General features: G+C 42.8%; 1 protein-coding gene across 3 annotated transcripts in view; it reads left to right on the forward strand.

Moving 5' to 3' along the window:
• DAAM2 (dishevelled associated activator of morphogenesis 2) overlaps positions 1–24,314 on the forward strand; it is a 183,703-nt gene extending 159,389 nt beyond the window's left edge. For all 3 annotated transcript variants that reach the window (XM_066316031.1, XM_066316030.1, XM_066316032.1), the window contains 8 exons: positions 1,133–1,239; positions 1,846–1,934; positions 2,703–2,871; positions 4,656–4,763; positions 6,154–6,214; positions 9,841–9,972; positions 18,190–18,360; positions 19,698–24,314. In XM_066316031.1, the coding sequence (XP_066172128.1) occupies positions 1,133–1,239; positions 1,846–1,934; positions 2,703–2,871; positions 4,656–4,763; positions 6,154–6,214; positions 9,841–9,972; positions 18,190–18,360; positions 19,698–19,913 (1,053 nt within the window). In that variant the 3' untranslated portion in view covers positions 19,914–24,314. The remainder of the gene's footprint in view (positions 1–1,132; positions 1,240–1,845; positions 1,935–2,702; positions 2,872–4,655; positions 4,764–6,153; positions 6,215–9,840; positions 9,973–18,189; positions 18,361–19,697) is intronic.
• The last annotated feature ends 2,684 nt before the right edge of the window (positions 24,315–26,998 follow it).

Genomic DNA, 26,998 nt, shown 5'->3' on the forward strand with positions numbered 1-26,998 from the left:
AGGACGTGTAGGTCAATGGTTAGAGCCAGGACTAGAAGGGATCTCACAGGAACATTAGAAGGGGAGCCAGGGACTTTGACCCAGCACCTGGTTGACTGTATAGCTTGTGAGGAAAAAAAAAACCCCACAATTACACCACCATTGCCCAGTTTCCATTTATAGAAGGTGACAGGTGATGCTTTGACCAAAGAGACACATGATAAAGCTCCTTAGGCATGTGCAAAACACTATAACTATGAACTGTCTAATGTGATTCCTTCTTTCTGTGCAGTCACAGTGTTTAATCATGCACAAAAAGCTTTTCCATTTTGGAAATTTATAGCCTACTTGTCATGTTATCTGAAATGACCACAGCTGCTCCAGAAGTCACTGCAAGCTTCTGATGCTCCACACCTTTGAATGTCACATATTTGTGGAGTGCAATAAAGTATTAACAAGTGGTAAAAGGTAGAGTGCTTGATATGCCTTGTGAGCCTTTTTTGTGGGTATGAAATGAGGCTGTGTGCAGAGCAGTATTTATAACCATACTAAAGCACAACTACCACCAGATATGTCAAAAATCTGTCAAAGTATGAGCTTTTAAGGTCAGCATATGAATAGCAGCCAGTGTCAGACGCATATCCAGTTGCTTGGTTATTGTTTATTGTTTCAGCAGTGTAGGACATACCCAAGAGAGATAGATGGGCCTTTGTGTGTACTCTACGATAGGCACGATGGGTACTTCACTGTGTTTGGGACACATCCTGCTCTTGTTTGCACTGATCTAAACTCCAAGTAGTGCTGTGGGAATCAAGTTCTTTCTGTACTTCCCCTTGGGTAAGTAGCAGTAGCAGTTTGGCCTTTAGGATTTTGAAATGGGAAATTCCCCATAGAATTAAAAATTAATCTTAATGGGGTCAGTGAAGGATAAAGACAGAACAGCAAGCAAAGGTTTAAAGGAGGTCAGTTTTGTAGACACAGCTGCACTTTTTTGAAGTTATGGTCACACGGCTGAGTCAATGTAATGCTTCCCAGTAGTAGCAGAGAAATCTGAGGGCTCTCTCTCTGCCAGGGTTTGTTTGTGCCCCTCTGTCCCTCTCTCATTTTCCTTGGATCTCACATCTCAGTGTTTGGTTTGTATCTCTCACTCTAGCTACTGAAGTTCGTTCCTGAAAAGAGCGATACTGACCTGTTGGAGGAGCACAAACACGAAATCGAGCGCATGGCCCGGGCGGATCGTTTCCTCTTTGAAATGAGCAGGTCTGTTTGATCTATTCTGAGAGAGTGCATGCAGGACTTCTTGGAAGCAGCTGTAATTGTTACTGAAAATGGATCATCTGGTACTTGGGGCGGGGGGGAATGTGCAAGATTGTGGGCCAGCATTATACCCTATGTTTACCAGAAGCCCGTGAATGTTGCAAATATTTCTGTTCATGACACAAAATTTATTGACAAGAAGCACACTCTGTGCATAAGGACCTTTTTCTGATCCCTTTTTCTGTTAGTCTGTCTCATCTCCTCATCCTCTGGCCCTCTTTCTTGTTCCAGCTTTGCTACACCTCTGATGGGGATTAACATTTTGTTCTGCTAATTGAGGTGTAGCTGGCATCTCCCATGACTCTTATATTTTGAATGTAGTAGGAATTCTTCCAGCTTCTTTTCATCTGAGAGCAAAACATGACTTGAGGTCCACAATTTTTATAACAAGCTTGATTATGTAGTGTTGTATGATTGAACTACATCCATAATCCCATGCCTTGGCTTCATGGGACTGAACATCCAACCATTAAATTATGTGGGGAGCATGCTGGCCCTGGGCTTCAAGAGTTCCAGCTCAGTGTTGACTTTCCTCTGCCCTTTATGCAGGATTGACCACTATCAGCAGCGGCTGCAAGCATTATTCTTTAAGAAGAAATTTCCAGAGAGGTTGGCAGAAGCAAAACCAAAAGTGGAAGGTATGGTTAATAAAGCTCTTGCTGAGAGTTGGGCAGAGGGCCAGGGAAGGTCAAGAGAGGCTTGTCTTCAAAGGAGATGCTGTTATTTGCATGCTATGTTTGTAGAGCCAATGAGCCCAAGGCATGTCACATCCTAAGAAATTAGTTCTGTCTGACACTCTTCTTTCACCCATTGACTTAATAAAGTCAGTTTCATGATTGTTGCACTGTAAATATGACCTGACAAATAAGACAGCCTGCTGTCAGGCTGTGCTGAGCTGCCAAAAGCTTTCATGGCCTTTCTGTGCAGGTCAGCCTTCCCTTCGCACCTCAAGTCCTTGCACCTTCCCTCTTCCAAGGGCACTTAGAACAGATACTTCAGGACACTGATACTCTGGGGATGTTAACCTAGAAGCAGGGAAGGTATATGGCTTCTGTACCACATCCATGGTTATTGCAGAGAAGAAGTGAGTATATTCTACTCTGCATTTTCAGAAGGGCCTTCCCTCAAGCCTTCCCTCTAATCTCACTGGCTGTACTTTTAGAGTGTGAGGTAACAGGAGAGCACCCTTGATCCTATGTTCAGAGGAGCTTCCTATGAGTTCAATGTTGTGCATTTTCCTTCCAGTTGTCCTCATTCTGGGGGTTTGTGGGTGCAGGAAGGACAGTACACAGACAGTGTTGCTACATTTGTTGTGCAAATGGTATTCAGGGTATTTCAAATTACGGGCCTAAGCACGTTAAAAACAGCCACTGTGCAATAACTTGTTCTTTTTCTCTCTCATCAAGCCATTCTTCTGGCATCCAAAGAACTCATCCGAAGCAGGCGTTTGAGGCAACTCTTGGAGGTAGTTCTTGCCTTTGGGAATTACATGAACAAGGGCCAAAGGGGAAGCGCTTATGGCTTCAAAGTCTCCAGCCTGAACAAAATCGCGGACACCAAATCCAGCATAGACAGGTAGGGTAAAAGGCCATAGATATGTCAGTTACTGTGCTGCTGCATCTCTCAGCATAGCAGTGAAAAAGGGGTTTTGTTTGGTTTTTGCTCTGTAGACAATTGAAAATAATGTCTTATTAGTAGTAGTCTTTCTAGTATGTCTTATTATTTTCACTCTTAAAGATTCTTCAGCAATTAAGACCTGCTATTAACACAGCAAGCAAATTTTGTTGTTTCTCTGGATAATGCACGTCTGTTGTTGGATTGAGTTTTTGCACCCTTATGCATAGATGACAAAATGTATTTCACAAAAACTGAAATAAGTTTTGGAAGCAGGAGGATTTCTATGGAATTTGCTTTCTACCAAAGTTTTATGGCTATGGTTGTGAAAAGAAAGAAAACACACACAAAAAAAAAATCTGAGCACCATTTTACATCTCCTGTGAAACACGGCATGTTTCTAATGCAGGAACTTTCACAAACTTTTTCTCCACACACACCGGTAATGAAACCCCAAGGCATAACTCAGAGAGCCTGATCCTGGTTGTATCTAGGGCAGATAAGGAAAACAGCTGGTTTGGGAATGTGGAGCTTACTGTTCATTGGCATGGACTGCAGGTCTTTATAATCTCTCTATGTTTTGCCCCATATCCCCATACTGGTTCTGGAAATTAATCCAGCTGAGACTGGGCAGAGAATATGACTTTTGGACTCCAGCAGCACTAAGGTTTTCCTTGGAGATCTCTTATGCAGGGTCTTACTAACTTGCGCCTTCCTTGAATTTTAAGACCTGCTGAGAGCATAGTTGTGCTTATATTACTTCAGACTGTGACAGAATGAATGATGGCAGTAAAGTATCTTAAGAAATTCATCCCTACCTAATAGAGTTTGAACTAACAGAGTACTGTTCTGGCTACCAAAATGTCGTTTTCAGTATTCCAAGGCTAACACATGTACAGCTAATGTTGAACTCTTTTTCGCCTTAGTGTAGCTTGGCTTCATTTTTCCATATATTAAATGTCCTGTGCAGATTCTGTTCTCTCCCCAGCTCCCAGTCTCCAGTCTTTGTGAAGCAGTGGCCATGTGCTGTCTTCCCTGTCAGTTAAGCACAGAACACCCACCTAAAGCAGCTGTTATGGCTGTCTGTTTTCTTTACAGAGATGCAGAATTCCTTGTTTGCTTTACAATTTTCCTTAAAGCTTCTCCTGCATCCCTCATACATTTCAATTCTATCTGCTCCTACTTGGGCTGCCATTAGTTTTGTGTTAGTGAGCCTGACCATTACACATAAGCTCGGCTGTTTCATTACTGCAGTAGTTTTCTTAGCAGCTTTTTCAGTCTTCAGGAACTGTTTTCTCTTCTTAGTCAACTCTCAGGGCTTTTTTCCCACGTTGCCTCTGTGGACAGCTTGCTTCTCCCTTAAAAGTTAATGTTCCTGTAGTACTATTAGTTGTTTATTCTCTGAAGTATCTGGTAAAAGATATTACACTGTGTTATGCAATTTTCTTTTCTATTACACCATCTACACGGATGGAAGCATGCTGGTGTTTCCTGAATAAATTAGGATACAGTATATTGCTTGAGGTTTTAGGAAGGATGGTTCATAAAGGACTAATCCATTTCAATCCTTTGTGCTTTTCTTTCAGTAGCACAGCTGCTAACTGCTGATATATTGTTTATTTTATTCAAACAAGCACAATTGCTACCCAAATATTTTCACTGATTTCTCACAATTCTTGCATCATCCTTTCCTTCTTGTGACCATCTTCCTTCTCATTTCTACCTTCTGTTTTTGTTTTCTTTAGGAACATTACACTCTTGCACTACTTAATTATGATATTTGAAAAGAATTATCCAGATATCCTAGATATCCAATCTGAGTTGCAGCATCTTCCAGAAGCAGCAAAAGTCAAGTAAGTCCAGTGCTATTACTTCTCCAAGCTGGAGTTCACAGCAATTTTTGTTAACTTAGTTAGCATTTTTTTTTTTCATTTCTCTCTTCTATACCCATGTCCAGCCTTACAGTAGTAATGCCTTTGTTGTACATAAGTGAATTGATAGCTTTACTCAGATATGCCTATATTTACTTTGTTTCTGAATCAGAAATTCTAACTAGGCTGGCTGTTGTTTGTAATTCACTCACCGTATACTATGGTTGTTCATCTAAGTGTGCTATTTTTTCTGGGTAATTGCAGGTTTGTTTCTAAGATAGGGTCAATTAGGCACGGAGACTACAGTAAATCTTTTTCAGGAAGATTGTTCAAACTTTTGCACAAATCAGTCTGGCAGAGAAATATAGAAAGCATCATACTTTCTGCAAAAAAGTCCATTTCTGGAAGTGTTGGTGAAAAATCAATACAGAAGCCATCCCCCAAAATACTAACTTTTTTTTTATCTCTTTCCAAAGAACTGCTCAAAAAATATTATGCATAATATTTACCCAGTGTAAGGAACTAGTCCAACTAATGAAAAACAAGTGAAAAATTAACGTATTTTCACACTTAAAAGGCATTTATTAAAGACTTAGTGCTGGTTTTGAGATGTAAGATATTACTCCCCAAATGTTTGGAGGGGATGACTGCTGACTCACAAGTAGGTATTCACTAGTTATCTAGAAATTAAAGACTTATTTTGCTCACAAGTCCTAGGAAAAAAAACCAACTCATGTTTATATATGATGAGCAGAAATTCAGTGTAACATTTGTGTCTAGGGAAGCATGTATGAATATTAACAGTACATTTCTATGCTCAGTTACAGTGTAAGCTGGCCCAGACTCCCATATGGTAGAAGTGCAGATGGAAAAAACAATGTTTGGACTGTGAGGGAGAAAAAAAAATCTCATGTAAATGTACTGCTAATGGGATTTAGTAGTCCTGTGGTGTAAGAATCATATGTAGAAATAATCTGAGACTCCAGTGATGTGTGTGCTGAAGCTGTACTCCTTGCCTTGTGTGTCAGCTGATCACTGCAAGCTGGCCGTGTGGTGTACGCTCCTGGTTGAAGGGTCAGGCGCAGGTTGCAGGGCAGATATTCTGAGGGCAACACCCCCTTTCCTTCCCAGGAAAATCCCAGTCTCCAGTTTGACCACAGGCAAGCAGACTGCCTCATCTTACATCTCATACAAAAAGTAGCACAGAGCATCAACAGATCCTTTCCCCTCGTTTAGAGTCATCTGGCATGGCTGGTGCCAGAGGCCGGATACCAGACGTGATGGGCCAGTGGTCCGTGCTGCTGCACAGTTCCTGTGCCCCTGTGTAACACTGCTCTTTTTGTTTTGTCTGCTCTGTGTGTCTCCTGTGCAGCCTGGTAGAGCTGGAGAAGGAAGTCAACAACATAAAGACTGGATTGAAAGCTGTTGAAACTGTAAGTATCTGAAGGTTTCCAAAGTGCCACACTTACAGTATCTCTCTCAGAATCAGGGGCACTATATATTTTATGATAAGATAAAGTGGGCTTTCTTTTTTCATTCTTTTCCATTCCAGAATGCATTAACCAAGAAAAAACAAATAAAAGCTTCTCATGTGGAGCTCCTGCTGATGATCTTAGCAGAGTTAAGGCTAATGAAAAGCTTGTTTGATCTCAATCTGGAAAGTAGAAGGAAAGTAAAAGGACAGTTTGACAAATGGCATGGACTGAAAGAAGAAATAAAATTCATGCTTTCTTACTGAGGGATGGATGGCTACTGAGCAAGTGTTTCACATGGCTCTTGGAGTAGTAGTAAGCAGGTAGTGCTCTGTTATATGCAACCCTAACCTCTATCCTAAGCATTCCTTGGGAAGGCAGAGGGAAGGATAGAAACTAGTTAAAGATGAAGCAGCTGAGCTGGCAAGCCAAGCAGCAATGGTGGGGTTTTTCCTGCTACTAATGAAAGTTGTTGGAAATTGGATTGGGTGATTTCTGTGCTAGGATTACCTATTTACAAGGGACTAACGTGGGACCTTCCAGTCCTTCTCATTCCCCATGAGACAAGACAGTCATGAGTTCATTTTTCTTTCACATGATGTGAATTTGCTTTTGCCTCTGGTGTAGAGGGAGGTATCTTTGTTCTGTCAGCAGGATGTGCACACCTCCCAGGGTGTCTGGCTGTTGCCAGCTGTTCATGGTGTAATTAACCAGTGATCCTCCTGTGAAAAAAACACCAAACTTTCCCAACCTTATTTCTGGATTGTTGGGGTAAGGGAGACTACAGCAATGAGAAGAAATACTGCTCCATACATGGAGTACAGTGTTTGGGAATTAGAAGTACCTGTAAAGGGAAGGCTGACATGGAGTTCAGGACATGAAGAGGCCCAGTTTTTGGCTGGGACAGACAATTCCCCCCCTTTGAAATGTGACTTTTACTTTCTTTCGTCAGATTGTCCTTTTGCCTCGACAGCTGATTTTTCTTCTCATTTCTGTACATGGGTTCCATGGGCAACCTCTCCTTCCCATACGATCACCATCTTCCTACCTCAGTCTTCTTCCTGCCATGGTATTTTCCTTCTGAGGCTGCCAGCACCTCCCAGTCTGCTTCTCAGTTTGTGGTTTTCTGGCGTGTAAAAAGCAGCACTATAGCAACAATAGAAGATCACTGTCAGGTGGAAGGGGGAGGAGGGGAAGGTGTGATTCTTGATTCTATTCCAGTGTGTTCTCACCACAGCCTTGGCTACAGTGACTGGTGTTTCTTCAAGGCCCCTTAAGAATAGAAAGCTAAAAATAGTTTCACAGTCAGATGTTCTTAAAGGTACTATGAACCATTTGGCTTCCTGGATTTGCAGCTCACTTCTTTGTGAAAATAAGATACATTCATTTTCAAGACATTCATGCAGCTGTTGCCTTTGTGTAGGACGCTTCCAGAAGGACAGATAAGTAATGGAAGGGAATTTTGTCAGCAGAGCCCTTCTCTCACACAGCAAGGAGATCATAACCACCACTTGAGAAATAACTACCATGGCTGAATCATTTTATCCCTCTAGAGAACCAGCAGCCCAGCCCACCACGGCCAGTTCCAGTCTCTGTTGTGCTACTGTGATTAGTAGAGACCATTTCTAGAAGATACAGAGGAATTTGTTATTCTGTGGTGTCACTCTCTGGCTGATTACATAGTCATACTGGTTACTTGTGTGGGTTTAAAAATTTTTTTGCATTTTGAGATAATAATTCTACAGTGAAGAGCTGAATTTGAAATTGAAGAGCAGACCACCTAATCTTAATTTTATTTTAAAAACACTGCTCTCCAGTAACAGTCTCAAATGCCATAGCTTTCAGCAGTGAGCAAGATGACAGAATTGTGATACTCACCTGCCAGAGAAAGGGAGGAGAGAGTGGAGCAACTTTGAGCTAAAATAAGCCTCAAAATTAGAATGGAAGAGAGTGGCTGAAAAAAACATGCATAATTCTTAGAAGCATGTGAAGTGACATTTCTTGCATTTGTAAGGTTCATTTCAAAGTGATTGTAACATAGACAAAATTCACTGCAAAGTGATATACTGAGCAGTTCTCCCAGGACTGTCCCTTGTGATGTGTTAGGAAAACCAGTGGAGAAGAGGATGTAATACAAAGCAGGGGAAGTAGCACTTCTTTATTGTGGGCTTTCTCTGGCCACCTCCTCATTGCTTTTCCTTCCCCTTTTGTGCTTTGTGGTCTTTCCTTCTAGTGGTTACATTCTCTTTCCAACTCACACCAGACCAAAAGATATATCATGTCAGATTTTAGATAGCTGACAGCCAAAGTAATTCTTGGCATTCAGCAGCACCGTGTGGAGCAAATCCCAAGATATTTCTCTGCATAGATGCTTTTAAACCTACCCATAGGTGCTTATAAACCTACCCATTTGGCTCTGTGAACTACTGTTTTGACAACCAGTCACAGAAAGCACCCAACATGCATGGAGCTAGAGTTGCAGCCCGCACAAAAATATTTTTTTCCAAAGGGAACAGAGGGTCAGATCGTAACTTGACTTGCTGCTTCATGCTGCTTTCCCTACAGAAAAAGTCAGGCTCTATTATTCCCACTGATTATTCAGCTGAGAATAAAGATGAGGCCCAGATTACTATTTCATTGTCCCCAGGAGACTGTCAACAGCACAGAGGCCAAACACAGGCATGGAAGACATCCAGTCTCACTATAAATTAGTCAGTATAAATTTGAGGAGCTCTGTAGCTCTCTCCATGTTTCAAGCATGATGATTAAAGTAAAGGAAGAGATAGCTATGGGTAATCTTGGCTTAAAACAAAAAAAGTTGAGCCAGGAAGAAAGAATCATGCAATCAAATATTTTTTCTTTTTGTAGGTAGCAGACAGATAGATCTTTGTTTCCTATGGTTTTGTGTATTTTTCTTTCTTTTACCATGACTCTTCTTAGCGCAATAGCCCCAGTTTATAACCCTGTCACTTTTATGACATCTAAGCTAATGCTTAGCAGGGTGCTAACAAGTGTTGCACTTGGCATCTGTCCCCTCATCCTTCAGTGGGAGAACCAATTTTGATGTCCTTTTGGTGTTCATAACCTGCTGTTCATATGCATAACCTGGTGCTTTTCAGAGAAATAAAGAGGAGATTAGAGCACATTCTCGCAAGTATACGGCATTTTGATTGACCATGGGAAGAGATGATGGAGCAAAATTCTGTATTAAAATCCTAAGGCCCAGAGAGCTCTTTGTCATTTTACATAGGAAAAAAAACCTGCAGCAGTACATGTAGTTGATGCTTAAATGATGAAGTTGCTTTAGAAACTTAGCATGTTGATGGCTTTCTTGGAAGTGGTTGTTTGAGGATAAGTGAAACTGTAACCAGGACCTTTCTTCATCCCAGGTGACCTCCCCTCTCTGGTCTAAAAATTTCTGACTTAGTGAGAAAGTGGTTTCTAAGTTAGAGCTCTGGATGAATGTGGGAGCAGAGCATTCTCTGCAGTGAGTGAAACAGATTTCCTCAAAACAGATTTCCTGCTCCTTTCCTCATCACTGAGGAATCTTTGACACTTGCCTGTCTCTATCTCTTACTTCTCTGCAGGAACTGGATTATCAGAAGAGACGCATGCGAGAATCAGGGGACAGGTTTGTTCCCGTGATGAGCGATTTCATCACTGTGGCCAGTTTCAGCTTCTCAGAGTTAGAAGACCTTCTCAACGAGGCTAGAGACAAGGTAAGAATCCTTTTTGAAGTGATTAGTTTCATCGGCTCAGTCAAAAGCCTGAATTAAAGTGAAAACAGTGATTTGAGATGCTGGGACTGCAGTGAAAACTTAATAGACACTGCAAATTGTTTAGTCTGAAGATTTTTATTTTTTCTAATGTGGTCTATTTCTATTTAGAACTTTTTTTTAGAATTAATAGAAGGATCAATGCTCTAACCCACTTCTTTCTAATCTTCCTTAATATCATTCTTGTGTGGCCTAGAATTGCAATGGCAGTATCCATAACAGGATACTACACCTTGCCAAGGTATGGAAGGGAATGCCTTTTAAGCCACTGCTGAAAAATGAGACCTTTGTTAGTGATGGTGACTTCATATCTTTTTACCTTCTACTTCTGACTGCTTTCCAATCTGCTCATTCGGCTGGAGACACCTGTGCTTTGTCACTTTCCTTTAAAAATGTACCTGGCAGTTTGGTGTCCTGGTTTCACCTGGGATAGAGTTAATTTTCTTCTTAGTGGCTGGTACAGTGCTATACCAGCTATGCTTGATCTTTTCCACTTCTCTGTTAACTGAGTGCATTTCAGTACAAAGATAGAAATCCCAAACATGTGTGGTTTGTCTGAAGTTCTTGGATTCTTCTTACACACCCAGAACCATGTGTGTGTTACTCTTCAGGTGCTGCTGCAATCATTTTGTCCTTTCACTGTCTGCATCTCCATTTCCAGATTGGTACACTACGGAGGAGCTTGTTCTTTGCTGATGGCTGGAGTCTGGCACTAATCCCTCTGTCTCTCAGCTGAATGAGGAAGAATTTATATGAAAAGATCATAAGCATATGAAAATGTTTAAAGAAGAGCAAGTTTTAAAGTAAATGATATGTAATGGCAAATCTGCCCTTGTTGGCTGACATCTTAAAAGTGCTTGGCTATATGAAGCAAATATGCTATTTCTTTTGGATTTAATTGTTTCCTCTCTGGTGTCAGTCCTTTTAGTGTTAAAGGACCTGTTGCATTACTAATGAAAGCTGTGCTGTTGGATCAGTAGGCCTTAGATTTTGAAAATATAGGCTGAGAATCTTGACAGTAAGACTCCTCATTCATCCAGTTCCTCTGCAGTAGTGTCATTTTGCAATTCAAAAATATTTCCTTACTGTGGAGATGGACTTGGTAATAGTGGCTTGCAGCTGCATATGTAGGAGCCACTGGTGGTCAGTGAGGGCTGCCCTGGCAAATACTAGTGGGACAGTAGCTATTGCAGCACTCAGAGGGCAAAGCTGGGCAGTCTAACACCACTAAGGCTGTTAAAAAATTTGGGGAGAATAACATGACTAATTTTTTCATAGTATCATAGAATGGTTAGGATTGGAAGGAGCCTTAAAGACTGTCTAGTTCCAATCTCCTCCCCCAGCCATGGGCAGGGACACCTCCCACTGGACTGGGTTGCTCAGACCCCCCTCCAGCCTGGCCTTGAACACTTCCATCTTTCACTGCTGTCATGTTGCTCAAGAAAATTAAAACTACCTCCAGTATAATGATGTTCACACCATAACAGCTTTCTAAGCACAAAAAAAAAAATTTTACATTTTGTGACCCCACTATATTTACTGAGAAAAGCTTGGTTTTCTATGGTTTGGGGGCTTCTGTATTATGACTGGGTAAATTTTTCAATTTCGTTATAGATAGGCACACATTTCTGGAAGGAGATTCAACTCTGTCCATAGCTTAGACTGCACAGTTTTTGTTTGGTGTTAAAGATGGTGATGCTCCTTTCTTTTTGGCACACCAAGACAAAAAACCCAGTGCAGATTCTTTATAAGTTCAGCTGGGGGTTAAAAACCAGCAAGTGGTACATGTCCAGCACAGCAACGCAACTTTCCTTGATCACACACTTGCAGGAAAAATGCCATTCTTTTGCTTTAAAAATAACCAGAGAAACTCCCTGCAGACAGACCACTATGTCTGGAAGTTGTTGCACGCTTTTTTAGACATAGCCAACATAAAGCACTCAACATAAAGAGATGTTTTATTTTAATGACTATAACATGCTTAGGAAACGTTACTCTACCTTCTCCTCACACACCCTTGCTATGTTTGAACACACACCATTCCAACTTTTGCTCAACCTATGGCTTTGGTTCTTCCACTGGCAAAGAGCTGCATTTGGACTCCAGTAAGGGAACTGTCTGTCCTTACCAGTGTTGAGCTATTTCTCATGTTTGCTTCATATTATTTTGGCCCTCTCTTCTTCCTCCTTTTCTTCTTTTATTTCTTAAAAAAGAAAAAAAAAAGAAAAAAAAAAGGAAAAAGCTGGAAATTTTCAACAAACCAGATGTGCTTTGCAAAGCTTATAACATCTTCCAACCTCAATGGGCTCTCTGTGCTTGTTGAATCACAAGCTTTTTTCTTACCATGGAAACATCATGGAACTAGCCAATTAAAGGAAGAGAAGGACCAAGACATGTGATTATCCTGTTCTTTTTTTGATTTCTCAAAGGAAAGCAAATTGAGGAAAAAAGGTAGTGGGGCAGGGAGGACTTTGAAAAATATCTGTATGAGCCTAGGAAGAACTGGTCTGACTCACAGATTTATTAATAATAATGAAGCCCTAGTTTTAACAGCTGGAGTTGAGTATCCTAAATATAGATGTGGCTAATTGATTACCATGAGTTAATCAGAGCCATGTTTCCTCAGCTGGGACTTAAAACAATATAAATTATCTTTTCAAACTGGGGAAGTTTTTATATTTTTTTAAACTTTTTCAATATTAGCAGAAGTAATTTCTTTAGTTATGGAAACAATCCATTACCAAGGTGTGGTGCTGACCTTCTCAGCAGACAGTATTTTTCACAATCCCGTGCAGTACCTTTTTGGCCTTTTTGCTTAAAACAGAACCATTCAAAGTCAGTGGCATGGGAAGGAAGTGATATTTTACATTTAAAGGGGCAGGTTGTCAGATGCAGGCATCCATGTTTGCAAAGGAAGCCTTGTGACTTTACTTATCTTCATGCAGTAAACAGATGGCTTGGTTAAGAACTGATTGAAAACTTAGACCAGCTCTCTAAACAGGCTTTCTAGCACAGCTGGTTCTTGTTCTTTTTGTGTTTTTCTCACTTTCAATACCACTTTATAAGGGAGTTTATAGATTAGATCAAGGGATAATGTTTTCTGCCATTTCCCATAAACTGAAAGATTGGGGCAGGAGAAAGTGAAACTCTGCCCTGGAATCCTTCACCAGTTTTTATGTGTTTGAACAGATGAAAATTGCCTTTTTTTTTTTTTTTTTAAACTTAAGAAAGAGGAGGTTGAATTTTATTCTTGAATTTTTTTCTCTGTTTCCTGTGGGGAGGCAATGAAAATGCCCAAGCAGAGGAAGAGTAACCTCCTATGGTATGAATTTTATTTTTCTCCTTGAAAAGGGCGACATTTGTCCTATATGAAGCTTTGCTATGTACTTAAATATTGACAGGTATGAACTTAGATCACTAGACTTCCTCAGAACTGCTTTGTGCTTCGTTTATAAAAAAACCTGGTTTTAAGACACTTTGGATCTTGTTAGGAGTACAAAGTCTGCTTGGTCAGATATTGCCATTCCAGTGCTAAATGTCAAACTTAAGCCTCTCTATAGAGACACTGGAGACTACTGCCTGGGCAAGGTGAGTAGGAAAGTCCTTCTGATGACAGCTGGGAATACCTTACCTGAAGCAAGGTATTTATCAATGGAGAAAGGATTTCAGAATCTGCACATACATTTAATAAGCTTAGCACCTGCAGTAACTGTTTTGAAGAACAGAAAGGCAATGAAGGCTTGCTGAATGAAAACCATTTAAGAAAATAGTCATTAATGGCAGAATGCTATGAAGCACAAAGAAATGCTATAGTCCAAGTGCCAGTTATAGGCTGTGCACTACAGCTGTGCATTCTGGGGACTGGTGTTTTCTATCAGTGACTTGGGGGAATTAATAAAGAATGTATCAGGACAGAGACTGAGAGAGTCAAGATGAGGTAGCCTACAAAAGACACTGCCAGCCATTTAGTAAATAAATCACATAGCTGTTGTATGGTAACTTAGAACTTCAGATGCTGCAGTGCAGGTTGGCATCTTACGTATGAGAGATGTTTAAAGCACTTATAACTCGATGTAACTGTTAAACTCCTGGAAGAATCCTTTAAGAGCATCTTGTGCATAAGAGCACAAGAAGAGCTGGGCCCAGCCCTGCCTGAAATTGGCAGGCCGCTTTCCATTAACTGATCTGACTTTGTCCCATAAAGAGAAAAGACATTTATTTAACCTGCCTCAGTACTGAATTGGTGTCTTCATAAGAACACACTCCAGAGTACTTGTCTGGGGAATACAGTTCATGCTCCATGGCTACATGGTATAATTCAGTTGTGTATTGGCTCCTCCCACAACAGCAGACAGTACAGACAGCAGGAAATTTTTATCATGGCTGTTTTTCCTCCTCCTCATAGAGCCCCATTCCTGCCGTTTCCAGAGGTCTTCTGCCACTGTTTAACATTTCGTTGGCAAGCACAGCAGAGTTTGTGTGTGCTGCTGTCCCGCTTTCCCTCTCCTTGCTAAAATGGCTTTTTAAAATAAACAACTGTCTAAACGATTTGCTTTGGCAAGAGGATAAATTCAGTGGAAAGTTTGGCAGAGGAAGCAGAACTGGCACTGAGCTCGTGGACCTGTTATATCATGGAGCTTGGGGGCCCTTATGGTGCAGAAATGAATTTTTTAATGAAAAAAGATATACCGTTCTGTGTTACAGTGGAAAACCTGCTGAAACACAGTTTTCCATTTTGCTTTTGCCCATGTCATCTGTCCCCAGATGACTTCAGGAATAAGCAAGTTTCAGCCCTTGTTCCACAATATTAGAGCACATCACAAAATTCTGGGAAGTGTTTTTCATGCAAGAGGACTCAGCCACAGATTTCACAACTATGCACTAGAGCTGGTGTTGTTTGGGAATCTGTCCATGGAACACTTAAGTGATCTGTACACGGTGACACAAAGCCCATGACAGAGATGAGAAGAGAGGGCTGAAATCCAGAGCACCTTGGTCTGTGCCACTTGCCTCTTAACGCCCTGCGTGAGGCAGGCAGTGTGATTTTAGCCACTGTGGGCAGGTAGAAGCCTCCACAGCGTTGTGGAGGCTGTCTGCAGCAACTCACTGCCCCTCATTCCAGCACCAGTGCTTTGGAAAAGCACGTGATCACAGAACCAGAATTACAGAGAAGTAGAAGTAATAAAGCCAGAGGGGTCTGTTGTAGTTTAAACTGTGAAAAGACAGCATGTCTCTCTACAATAGTGCATCACATTAGTGCAGTGCCCTACAGATGTGAACAATTGTTTTTTTGCCATTTGCTATATCAGATTAGTGGGGTGACACTTTCTGTTCTGTAATGACTGGAGGACATAAGGCTCAGAAAGGAAGCATGAGTTCCCAAGCCACATCATGGGCAGAGCTGGCAGCAGAAGCTGGATCTCCTGACTTGCCTTCAGTCAGCTTTTTTGCACAGTCAGCTTTTTTTTCCAGAGAGAGTAAAGAAAGAAGGAGAATGTTTATTTCAGTGAACTCCAGATTTTTCCTTTTGTAGTTGTTTTAGGTCATCCAGCTCACAGATTTTTTTGCTTTTTGTCTTTCACTGCTTTACAATAAGTGATTGTGACCTCCTAAGCCCTGTGTTACAGGGCACCAAAGACAGGCTGTTTTCAGCCTCATTGCTGCTCCTTGGAGACCACAACACCTTAGACTCATGAGTGTGTCTGGAAGGCTCCCAGGCTGCTGAGTCTTTCCAGCACAGCAACACTGTTCCTCCTCAGAGTGGCAGTGAGCAGGCAGTGGCAAAAGCCCCCCTTGCCAGTGTGACACGAGCTAGCTGGTGCTAGGAGTTGGGTGACAGGCCTTTTGCTGAACATTTGCAGACAACACCACCCTCTGAAGGAGACTTTCATGTATGTAGGATCCGAGAGCCCTGGGAAAGGAGCCCCTGCCTTTTCAACCTCCTTAGGCGACTAGGAAACCCCTGTGGACATTCATGGACTCAACCAGCTCATGTCTGTGAGCCCCCTCACTCACCTTTGCTGAGCAGGAGGAACACAGGATGGAGGCAGTGCATTGCAAGGTGTCTCCTGTGGGCTGCCCCTGACTTCAGGCTTGGCAGCAGTTGGACAAGCCTTCCTTCTAGCTGGCAGCTCTAGTCATGGCTCTTAATTTATGCTTTATTTCCAATTTTAATGGCAAATTAAGTGGGAAAATTCCAGTTAGCATATCCACTGTGAGCAATGAGCTTCAGGTGCTCTGTGTGTTCAAGCAGTGGTGGCAATGCCTGAAGTGCTGAAGTCTTTCTGTGGCACTTCCCTGGCTCCCTGGCTGATTGTCACACTGGAGCAACCAGACAAGAAAATAGAGCATATGGAGATGCTTTATCTCCCTCTGTGGTATTTGCAGCCAGTATTCTCTCTGCCAAAGAGCTGGTGCTGCTTCACTGTGGGTTACTGTAGACTGCTGCACTTCCCTAATATTCAAAGAGCCTCTGTGTATATTATATACAGATAAAATTATAGAGAGGGATGGGAAGAGGGTGTAGGTGTGCGTACTTGTGTGTATGTCTTCAGAGGCTTAGGAGTTAAACAGAGAAGCAATCTGTTGCTGTTTCTATGTAGTGTTTCCTTCAACTCTTGCCATGTTTGGTAGCTCAAAGCAACTTGCATTTCATCCAACACCTTTTTTCCAAGATTCTTTGGGTTTCTTTGTTTGTTTCTGGCTGAGAACACAGTCTTTTTAAAGAAAGAAAAAAAGAATCTATTGCTTAAAACTGCTCTGTGGGCCTGGCAGGCATAGCAGAGAAAGGGAGATGCTGAATCTCTCAGGCTGTGCCAGAAGGAAGTTGCTGTCCTTGGAGATTTCTTCCTCCTGCAGTTGACTGGGAGACATTGTTTATGCTTTACCTGGTACAGGGCCAGAGGGGTTTATGAGACCTGCTTCCAAACTCATTTTGTGCTGGGATCAGAGCCTGAACTGTTCTTAGCCTTTTCCATTCTCCAAGAGCACCCACATAAGGAAAGGGAAGCTGGGCTGTGTTAGTATGGGCTGAATACGTGCATGAGAGAGCTTGAAGAGAGTCCATAGCCTGGCCCAGTAAATGCTGAGGTTTGTAAGGATGTTCTGCTGCTCTGTGGTTGTGTGCTAAAAGTGCAAGCAGGGAGTGCTAGGGAAGCTGTGCATCAGGGCACAAGCACTGTCAGGAGTGTGTTCCTGGGGCTGCCTGCTGCGGCACAGAGATGTGTGGGGGAGGGCAGCTGGGCAGTGGATGTCTGTCCTTACACAGCCCTTACTGTATGTGTGTACATGCTGTTGACAGACTATGTGTGCATGCATTTGAGTGCATTTTGGTGAGCCATAAGACATGCTTGAGAGTGTGAGAGTGCAAAGGAGAGAGTACAACAGCAGCAGGACTGATGTCCAAGAGCCAGGGGTTGCTGTGGATTTACCATATCCCCATCAGGATTGCCCTGTGACTGAAGTCCTGCCAGTTGGCTGCCTCCGTATGTGTCCTGCAGCCTCAACATTTGCTTTTTAAAATAAAAACCACTTGTGATGTATTCATACTCTTTTAAGTCTGCCCGGGAGCCCTGGCTGCTTTCCTTGCCCCTCTCTCATGCCTTGTCTGTCTATAGTCTCCTCTCTCCCAGGCAACACCCTGACTCAGAGGACTCCAGAGAGATGGATGACATGGCAGAAGGTTTCTGAGAGGACAGACTCTGGCTGTATAGCAAAAAACTTTTACCTCTAGGCATTTTAAATGTGGATTTGAAGGGGAAAGTATGGACTAAAACGATGTGTTTCCCCAGATAGCTCACTATCTTCCATGCCCTGGCTGTCCTGCAGCTGCAGCCGAGATGTGGCCACAGTGTCATCCTCTGAAATTACTCTGTTACCCTCAGGAGCTAAATATACTTTTTGTATCAGTGGACAGTTAGTGCTCTCCAGCTGTATTGCTGCACGTTGCCCAGAGGATATCCAGGAGATCAGACTCTTCAGGGACAGAGGCACCTGCCTTAAGGAGAAGCACTTCTGTTGCTGGGGGTAGTTTCTACTCTTGCAACATGAATGCTCAAAGGGTATTGAATTACATGGTGTGGTCACTCATAAGCTATCCTTGCAGTTTTCACCAAACTGCCTGCCTAATTACGGCTCTTGTGTTTTCTGCCCCCTTGACAGTATGCCAAGGCACTGAAGCATTTTGGAGAGACCGAGGGCAAGATGCAGCCAGATGAATTTTTTGGCATCTTCGACACTTTCTTACAGTCATTTGCAGAGGCCAAGCAAGATCTGGAGAACATGAGGAAGAAAAAGGAAGAGGAGGAGCGCAGGGCACGCATGGAGGCCATGGTGAGGATCTGAGCACAAGAAGATGTTTCCTTCCATCACCTTTTCATGTCTTAAGAGAAATTCCAATGCTTACATCCTGACACTGTTTTATGTTCTTCTCCCTGACACCTTTCTTTGGCATCATTCTGTTCGCACATGATGACATTTTCCCTGCTGTCTCTCTTGTCAGCTCTCAAGGATGTACTGTTTCACTCCCAAATTACCCTCTTTTGGATTCAGATACCAAATCTAGCCCAGGCATTTTTGCCCTGGCACTTTGCAGGATGGGATTGCCATCACCCCGTGTCAGACTATCCTGCTTTTGGGCTGTAAGCAAAGAAGCCAGATTTCCCTCCGTCCTGCCAAGCTGGTCAGCGTCCAGTCAGATTCCATCATCATCTGCTGTGTGCCTGTCATCTGGCAGTGCACAGTGACACAGCAAATTCCCTGGCACCTGCTGCAGCCCACGTCAGCAGTATTTCTCTCTGGCCAGCCTTAATGCCTTGATTACTGGGGCCGTGTCCGGCCTTGACGTGGCAGGAGAGCTTTCTGTGGGTTTTGCTGCTGGGAGGCAAATGTGTGTGTCCCCAGGGGCTGGTGTGAACCAGCCTCCCCCTCCAGCCTCAGCCTCTGTGCTGCGTGAGAACTCGGCAGTGCCTTCCTTGCCTCCTTCCCCCTGCTGGCGCCTTGGGCCTGGCTGCTGCCAAACGCACTGGTTTGTGCCTTTCAGAAGAGGAGAGAGATAAAACACCAGTATGCCGGCAGCCTTACTGTTAGATACAAAGATAAAATGCCAGGACATAGGCTCAAGTTTCCTCTCAGCCAGCCTGGAAATTTCAGGGCCCACTGTTAAAGCACTGTAGGGTGGTTACATAGGCCTAATACGCCATGAGGGAGGCTTATAGAGTCTTCCTACAATGTGGGGCTAGCATTTGCAAAGTGAGCGACCTGCTTCTTGATAGCTACCACCATCCCTTGCCAGTTCTACTGATCCTGGAGCTGAGCAGTGGAAAGGGAGAGCTGAGCTGGCACTATCCTGCCGTAAAATTAGTACAAAACAGCAGCAGCATGGACAGATCCCGTGTGTCCTCTTGCTGCAGGCCAGTTGTGCTTTGTGAGGCAGATGTGTGCTGCTATTCATTCCTCATTTCTTCTGCTTTTTTCTTGCCTGTGTGGAAGAGAAGCCCAGCATGGCCTCTTGTTGCTTTTGGCACAGGTGATGGCCTTGTGGATAAGCTCCTACTCTTTTTTTTTTTTTTTTTTCCCCCTAATCTGTGCTGATGCTGCTTCTTGGCAGTGTACCTAGTGATCTGGCATCTTGGTTAGCTAATCCTAAGACTTTGTGTCCTTCTCCACAGCTAAAAGAACAGAGGGAAAAAGAGAGGCGACAAAAGAAAGCAAAAGCTGGAAGCATCTCTGAAGAGAGTGGGGAGTTTGATGACCTGGTGTCAGCATTAAGGTCGGGTGAAGTCTTTGACAAAGACTTATCCAAGCTCAAGCGTAACCGCAAGCGTTCGGGGAACCAAGGCTTAGAGACAAGCCGTGAGCGGGTGGTGACAAAGCTAAATTATTAATTACAAGAGGAAGAAAAATAATTAACCAAAAGAAGGTGATGAAAAAGTGCAAAACAAGGAAGATGAATGTGTGTGATGGCACCTGGCTGACAGCTGCCACAAAGGCTTTCTTTGGTCTGTAGCTAGAGATGTTACCTTTCCATGATCAGCTTTCCTCTCATCCCTCTTCTCTCCTAATTTGAACCATTATATAAGTGCCTCTGTGGATCCAGCAGGGCCTGTGACTGGGCCATGCAGAGCCGACAGATTTGCTTCTGGGAGTTTGTTGTGTCATCAAAGGCCTCATGGTGATGACAGAAAGTACTTGGGCCTTGCAGACGGCCTCACAGCTGGAACAAGATAATTTTCTGTGTGCCAAAGTAAAAACTAGTCATAATCTCAATTTGCTGATAACAAGGAAGACTAATTTCAGAACAACTCTGTAAACAACTATCACTTCTTCAGAATCTAGACTGGCCTTCAGGGGTTTGTTGAGATGTGGTTCTCAAGTTTCCAGTTCCCTTTTAGAATTGGATTTTATAAGCCATTGATTAGCACCTGAAAGATGCATTTAAGCTCATGTCCTGTGTCATTTTTGTGTGGCCTACACTGCCCAAAGAAAGTGAAGCTTAGAAAGAAGTCTTCAGTTTCTATAAGAAAATGATATTCAAGAATCAGGATCAGCATTTAATAACTTGCAAAAGTCTTTTGGATTCTGCTTTGCTAGAAGGAGTTTTCTGGAATTTCTTGGTGGTTGAGTCTCAAAGCTATGAAATGCATCTTCTTGGAAAGAAACTCTGGCTTTCCTTTAGAAAACTAAGTCCCTGCCAGGTTGGGATTTCAAATAGATGACTGTAGAGCCTGTTGTCATTGCTGGAGGCTGGTGGAGAATCAGTGGAAAATTTCTTATCTGTTTGTGCAAAATTGGAAATTGGGAGCTCCCTAGTACCATCCGCAGGTCTCCAGTAGCAAACAGCGAACAGGTTCACTACCTGCCAGAAGTGTGATTTTTTTTCCACTTGATGCTAGCTGTGATTGCTGTTGGCATGAACTGGTCTTTCTGTCTAACAGCCTGACCTCCACTGCACACACCCCACTCCTGCCGAGGGGAACCATGTCACTCAGTAAGATATGAATGGTGTCAAAGGAGAGCCTTGGAGCATGCTGACTTTTTCATTTTGAAGAAATCACTTGGGATGAACCAAGGGAACCATAATTAAAACTGAGAGTTTTTCGAGGAGGACACAGAATTGTGTAAGCCAAGCAGGCTTTGGAGTTGAGTTAATTCAGAAGAAACAAATAAATTTGTAGTTAAGTTACATGAATTAAATATATAAGCAGAAAAGCAAAGAACCCAAGAAGAAGCTTGAATTCTGTGTGTCTTCATTGTTCTAGGAAAGGGATTGGATTGTGTGAGCTGTCATGGCCTTTTTTTTTTTTTTTTTAACCTTTTGTTTCAAACTTCTCTTCTTTTTTTTATTGTCTTCCCTGGAGAAGGAAAAAAGGAAAACAAAGAATGGTGATGGATTCTTCCTCCTAGACAGGAAGAAAAGAGAGAACATTTGAGAAGAGGGACCCACCATCTACAAATTGCTGCATTAGTCTACAGCACAAAATGTTAAGAAATCCCAGGGAAGTTTAATCATTTGGTTTGATTTTTCTCTGAATGTCACTTAACCTCAGGCTCTGCACTGAGTCTGCAGAACAGAACTTCCTCTGCAATGCACGCTGCCTGATCAGTATTACACACTACAATATTGGAGAAGCAAACTGTGGTGGTTTTCTGAACATTTTGAGAGTTAAATAATTATGTAAACTATGGAGAGAAGCAAAAAAGTCAGAATTGTTAAACTGATGTTTCATTGTTTACTGAATTTTGAGTCTCCCGCCCCAGAATTTCCCTATTTAGGACATTCCAGACTGCCGCGCCTCTGTATAATACTCATCGTAAAGAGCTGGTATCTTACAAGAGCTGGGTGCATTCTCCTCCCTTACTATCCCACTCCCCTTCTGGGATTAGCTATTAACAGCAATGCCTATTGCAGTGGACACAAGCACCTTGTAGAAGAAAGACTATTTCTTAAAGGTTTAAGAAAAAAAATCTCACTTTTTTAAGCATTTTTATTTTAAATTACAAATGGATTTTTTGAAATGTCTCTTGTAAATTATATTAACAAGCTCCTTGCTGCTCCCTGAAGTAGACTTGCTATATATCCCAGCCCTTTCGTTTGTTTTGTTTTAAAGCATGCCATGTAACCTATGCCATGTAAGCCATATGAGAGGTGGTAATATGTGCCAAATTGGTATACAGTTGAGTTTAGATTTGAATAATCCCTGAATTCCAAAGATTATGCTTTTAGGGATTAGAACACTGTAGGGTTTTTTCCCTCCCTCTTTTTTCTCCCTGGGTTTAGGACTCACCCAGAAATTCACATATAGTGCCAAGGTCAGTCCTAGTGCAAGATGATGTGCAAGTACAGCTGCTTGCTTGCTCCCCAGGTACTTGTTTGATAAGGCTGACTGTCAGCGTGGTAGCTGCCAGAGAAGAAACACCTCAGGGCAAACCCTTTGAATACAAATACAGCATTTCACCTGCCCCAGTATTTGTCAAACCAGGTTTGTGCTGTGCTTTCTGAAACTGAAGTCACTTTGCCAGGCCACAAATGTAGCAAAAGCAGAGAGAGTGATAAATCCTCTGTCCCTTTGTGTACACAGTTCAGCCCTGATTTAAAGAAGTCCTGTATAATGGTACGTGACAACACTCCAGCCACACTGAGAGTCAAAGCTGCTATAGTTTTGCCACCTCTTTGACTCATACATTCGTAAGAGATTCTGCAACTTCTCTAAATCAGCTGTAGGATCCTTATGGGGATGGACAAAAAGCTCAGAATCGTGCCCTGATTCAATGCAGCTCAACTTTCTCAGCACTCCAGCTCCCCAGGCTCCCTGTTTTTAATCAGTGATGGTGGCGAAAAGCTTCATTCAGCGAGCTGGACAGTCCTCCAGGCTCTTGACTCCATGGTGAAAGTTCATGAAGAAGGTTTTGGAAAAGTTCAGTTTCACACTGAGGCAAGCAATATTTTCATACAAGTGTTGACAAGCAGAGAGGCCCATTAACTTATCTACTGTATGAGGTGAGGTTACCCACACAGAAGATAAGGAAAACTTGGCTTTGCTGTAGAGCCTGGCATAAGATCGTTGCTGAAGTCAAATTCCTCATCTCTTGGGTACTGTGAGTGCATATAATACTCTCTTCTTCAGCAGTTGTGGTTGAGTTGCCAGGTGCTGAAGGAGAAAGAAAATGTTATTCCTGAGTAGGTTTAGGAAGAAGTCTGAGGTCTAACCTCACTGGAGAAGCTGGAGAAGAGCTAGGGTTTGCTGTTGTCCTTGCACCTGTGGCTAGAACCAGCATTCTAAGAGAAGTCACTCTATCATTGTAAATAAGTGGAGAAGAAGGAGATGTGAGAAAAAAAGGCATAATTGAGGGCTTGTTCTGCTTCCTGCAGAAATACAGTAATTGCTGACTTTGTGATGAAATTCCTCACATCTAGAAGAGGTACTTTCTAACTCTCCAGAATTTGTCCCTAGAGGTCTAGTGCTCACTCACCTCTGTGTCTCTGCCACTGTTGCTGCATAGGTTGCATTAGGATGATCCCAGGAAAGACTGAAGAAGACTCCCTCCCCCTTCCACTTGCTTTGAACCAAGTCACTCTTCTCAGTCTATCGTGTCTCTAGAAATGCTACAAGGTAAAGTGACTTCAAGGAGCAAGACCCTTCCATGCTCTGTAGCACAGCCATTGTCCAGGCACCAGTTCCCTATGAGAGCAGAAGCAGAATTAATGTTCAGGGCTGAGAGACTTCCTCACTAGGGAAACAACCTGGATGTCCTTCAGAAGCATTTCTGTAATGTGTTCACAATGTCTGAGGAAGGGAAAGGAATTGCAAAGGATCCTGGTGGGAGACTGTGGGGCAGGTGTTTCCATAACGATCAGCCCCACTGGCTAGATCTTTCCTTTTCTTTAGGAAAGATCACACTTTGAGCTGGGTTGCATGGGAGAAGCTTGTGTCAGGAGTTTCTGTGAGGGGAAAGGAGATCTGTTGTACAGTAGATGATGTACATGATATATGCAGTTTTGTTTCTAGGTTGGTTGTTTTGGGTTTTGTTTGTCTCTTTGTTTGGGGGTTAAATGATTTTTTAAAAAAAAAAGGTTTTAGGAATCTCTAAGGGGAACCTGTAAATCTGACACCTCTATTTATTTTGCCTTATTTTAGTTTGCTATGTTTGTATGTATACACTGCATTACAGCAAAGACTATTGAGACTGTGCCAGGGCATTACACCAGCTGGAGAGCTGGCTTGGCTCCTGTACCAGCTGAGCCAGGCCAGGGGATGCAGGTGAGCAGTCTTGGTGTGGGAAGGGAGGGAAGAAAGAAAAAAAAAACCTTCTGGCTTTTGTCGTAATTACTCTGCCCCTGGTTCTGGGAAGGCACTCATTTTAAAGCTTGTGGTGAGCTGATGGAGGCTAGTTATTTGAAAACACTTTCTACAAAAGATGTTGGTTCCTTATGTGTCACAGTGAGAAGACTGAGAAGAGTTAAGGTGCACAGTTGCTCACTCAAACTTCACCCTTCCACATGAATTTGGTCCATAATTCCAGAGAAGCCTGGCTAGATGGCCATGCCCTGTAACTTCTCACCAGATTTAACACATTGGTGAGACAAACTGGGACAGTTCTCCTTCCTCAGAGCTAATATTCCTCCTTGTCTTCATGACCAAAGAAAGATTTCATCTACATTATGTCTTTTCTCCTCCAGCCCACTTGCTCAGGTTAGCCCAGGCAAGCAAAATCTTTCTACTAGTTGGTTTGTTACCTGTGGAGTCTCTGGCAATCATAAGATGTTTGGCCATAGCTCCTTGGCTTCTGTACTTGACAGGAGATTTCTGATTGCCTGCCATCCAAAAAAGTTAGTCTCCACTGGCCACCCTAGTTTCCCTTATAAAGGTAGAAGGGTCCAACCTGGATAATACAATTTGGCCAACTGAAAATATGGTATTTATATATTTACATAATGTATATAAAAAAGCTATCTACTAATCTAAGTAATAGTTCTGATGACCAGTATTTCCTGAAGATGGCCAGATTTGCTCACTCAGTGCCTGCTGAGAAGGATGCCATGAGTCTAGCATGGTGTTTTGGCACCTCATTTCCTGAAAGAGTCTGGGTGGTTCCAAACCAGTCTTCTGTTGTGGGTAGTAATGTAGAATTGATCCACAGTAAACCAGTTCATGTTGCTCAGGTCTTACATCAGCATAATTAAAAGTAGGATCTGGATTAAAGCTCTCCTTTAGACAGTTCTGTCTATTTACAAGATGTTCTACCACAGCTCATGTAGGGCTTGGTCCTTTTAGCCTCCCCCACTAGGAGCTCTGAGCCAATTGATCTAGAAAAGCCTCTATGATAAGCCATTTGCCCCTTTGCTGCTTGCCTTTGAACAGGCTCTTTAAAGCTTTGCAGTTTTTAGAATTGTGAGGGAATGTTCGGTACCTGAGCCACTCTGTGCTCAACGCCTCCCTTCCAAGTCATCCCCACCTGCAGCTGTTCTGCTCCCTTGCAAGCCTGCTCAGCTTGAAACTCGCAGGTCACTTTGGGAGGTGGCCCTGCCTGCCAAGCTAGAAAGTACAGTGCTGCTTACTGAAGTGGGAGGTTGTGTGCTGCTGTAATGCCTTGGCCTATCCTCATTTCTTAGTCAGTTTAAGACTATAAGTGAATTAAATGTAAAAATCCTGTAGTGTCCTTTTTATCTGTATCTTTTTATAAGAATATACTGTAATACTAAAAAACAAAAGAAAAAAAAAAAAATTAAAGATCTATTGCCCCCACTGTGTCTCTGTACATTTCTTTGTAGTTTCATTTTGCGTGCATTTTGCCGCAAAGTCCAATAGGTGAGTAGGGGTCTGGGTGCAGCTTTTTGTTAAGCTCTGGGTTTTTGGTCAAGAGCATGCAGCTCTTTAGGTGACATCATCACTGCAGAACTGGTGAGAACCTCCACAGGTTGTTCTGGGGGAACAAGAAACACTGGGAACACAAGCACATCCTCCCTACATCATGCAGTGGTGCAGAGCTGATCATGGAGCCAGCACGTTACCATATCCAAGAGTCCTCTTAAAAACCTCTCATTAGTTCCTGTTTCAGAACTACATATAGTACACAGGAGTTCACTTAAAGAAAAGAAAAAGGTAAGACAGTCCTGATATCTAGCAGTTCATAATTCGTGGCTGCACACGACTATTCTGAATGAGGAAGGGAGTGCAGGGCAGCAGCACTGATCCTGAGCTAACTTACGTAACTGAGCAACAGCAAGAGCATCAACTCAGAGGAGAAGTGGGCAGGACAGCATTGCTGCCAAGGAAGGAGTTAAATAAGGCCAGCTGAAAAGAAAGCAGGAAAGCCAACATCAGGAGTGAAGACTTCAGAAATGCAAGGTGGGGAGTCTGGAGAGAAGTTAGACACAGAACAGTGGGGTAAGCAAGATGCACACAAGGTATAGGGCTAATTTGTTGCTGAATTGGAGGGTGTGCTGAGGAATTCCTTGGAGCTCACGGGCAGAACCTTGTCCTCATCATAGAGGCAATGTGTGCAGCTGTTTCATTCATACACAGATCTCCCCATTTCAGCTAAGGGAAAGAGCTCTCTCATAAAATTATCCTTAAGCCATAACATTTTATTTTTATCTTCACCTCATCAAAGGGCAATGCTTTAACCTTGAGCTCCTGAGAAGATCATACATAGCTTCCAGTGGGAGCCTTGCTGGCTATGCAGCACATTCTTGCAGCTCTAAAGTTCCCAGGGACCCCAGACAAAGTCCCAGCTATTGGCTCTGGCCCTCAGGTGGGAAGAATTGTGGAAATGAGCAAAGGTAATTAGGGTGTAGTTGCTTGCACAGGCTGAGGATCATCAGGCAGCAAATGAGAGTCTGAGTGTTCTATGGGAAGGTTCTTGGCTCTTAGTCATTAGAAAGGCTTTTAGTTTCTCTGTTTTGATCTGTTTGGTTCACACTTTGCTAAAATTCTGACTTTTAGGTTCTTGCTGTACAGATGCAAGGGGA

Source organism: Sylvia atricapilla, chromosome 3 (genome assembly GCF_009819655.1).
Source record: "Sylvia atricapilla isolate bSylAtr1 chromosome 3, bSylAtr1.pri, whole genome shotgun sequence".
NCBI lineage: Eukaryota > Metazoa > Chordata > Aves > Passeriformes > Sylviidae > Sylvia > Sylvia atricapilla.